The sequence below is a fragment of the Octopus bimaculoides genome, chromosome 22, assembly GCF_001194135.2.
Source record: "Octopus bimaculoides isolate UCB-OBI-ISO-001 chromosome 22, ASM119413v2, whole genome shotgun sequence".
Classification (NCBI taxonomy): Eukaryota; Metazoa; Mollusca; class Cephalopoda; order Octopoda; family Octopodidae; genus Octopus; species Octopus bimaculoides.
In genome coordinates this window covers 116,484-117,417 of record NC_069002.1, presented here as the reverse complement: position 1 = coordinate 117,417, position 934 = coordinate 116,484, and the positions used below count along the sequence as shown (strand labels likewise).

At 48.0% G+C, this 934-nt stretch overlaps 1 protein-coding gene across 1 annotated transcript in view; it reads left to right on the top strand.

Moving 5' to 3' along the window:
- The first annotated feature begins 250 nt into the window (after positions 1–250).
- Positions 251–934, top strand: part of LOC106881781 (DENN domain-containing protein 1A) — a 109,919-nt gene continuing 109,235 nt past the window's right edge. The window contains exon 1 of the mRNA XM_052975831.1: positions 251–491. Within this exon, the coding sequence (XP_052831791.1) occupies positions 251–491 (241 nt within the window). The remainder of the gene's footprint in view (positions 492–934) is intronic.

Here is a 934-nt window from a genome sequence, read left to right as displayed (position 1 = left end):
GATGCCGCAAGAACGTGCCCGGTGTCGCAATAACGTACCTGGCGCGGCAAGAACGTGTCTGGGGCTGCAATAACGTGCCTAGAAACGCAAGAACGTGCCCGGGGCCGAAAAAACGTCCCTCGCGTCGCTAAAACGTGCTTTGCGCCGCAAGAACGTGTCTGGCGTCGCTAAAATGTGTTTTGCGCAGCAAGAAGGTGCCTAGGGCCACAAGAACTTTATGGCCACTTGTACTTGTTTCAACCCCGACCTTATGGCCACTTGTAAATGTTTGGACCCCGACTTTATGGCCACTTGTAAATGTTTCAACCCTGACTTTATGGCCATTTGTAAATGCTTGGATCTCGGCTTTATGTCCACTTGTAAATGTTTGGTCCCCGATTTTATGGCCACTTCTAAATATTTGGACCCCGACTGTATAGCCACCTGTAGATGTTTGGACCCCGACTTTATGGCCACTTGTAAATTTTTGAACCCCGACTTTATGTCCACTTGTAAGTGTTTGGACCCCGAGTTCATGGCCACCCTGTAAATGTTTGGATCCAGACTTTATGGCCACTCTCTAAATCTTTGCACCCCGACTTTATGTCCGATTGTAAATGTTTGGACCCCAACTTTATGGCAACCCTTTAAATTTAGGACCCCGACTTTATGGCCACTTGTAAATGTTTGGACCCCGACTTTATGGCCACTTGTATATGTTTGGACCCCGACATTATGGCCACCCTGTAGATGTTTGGACCCCGACTTTATGGCCACCCTGTAAATGTTTGGACCCCGACTTTATGACCACTCTGTAAATGTTTGGATCCCGACTTTATGACCACTCTGTAAATGTTTGGACCCCGACTTTATGGCCACCCTGTAAATGTTTGGACCCCGACTTTATGGCCACCCTGTAAATGTTTGGACCCCGACTTTATGGCCACCCTGTAAA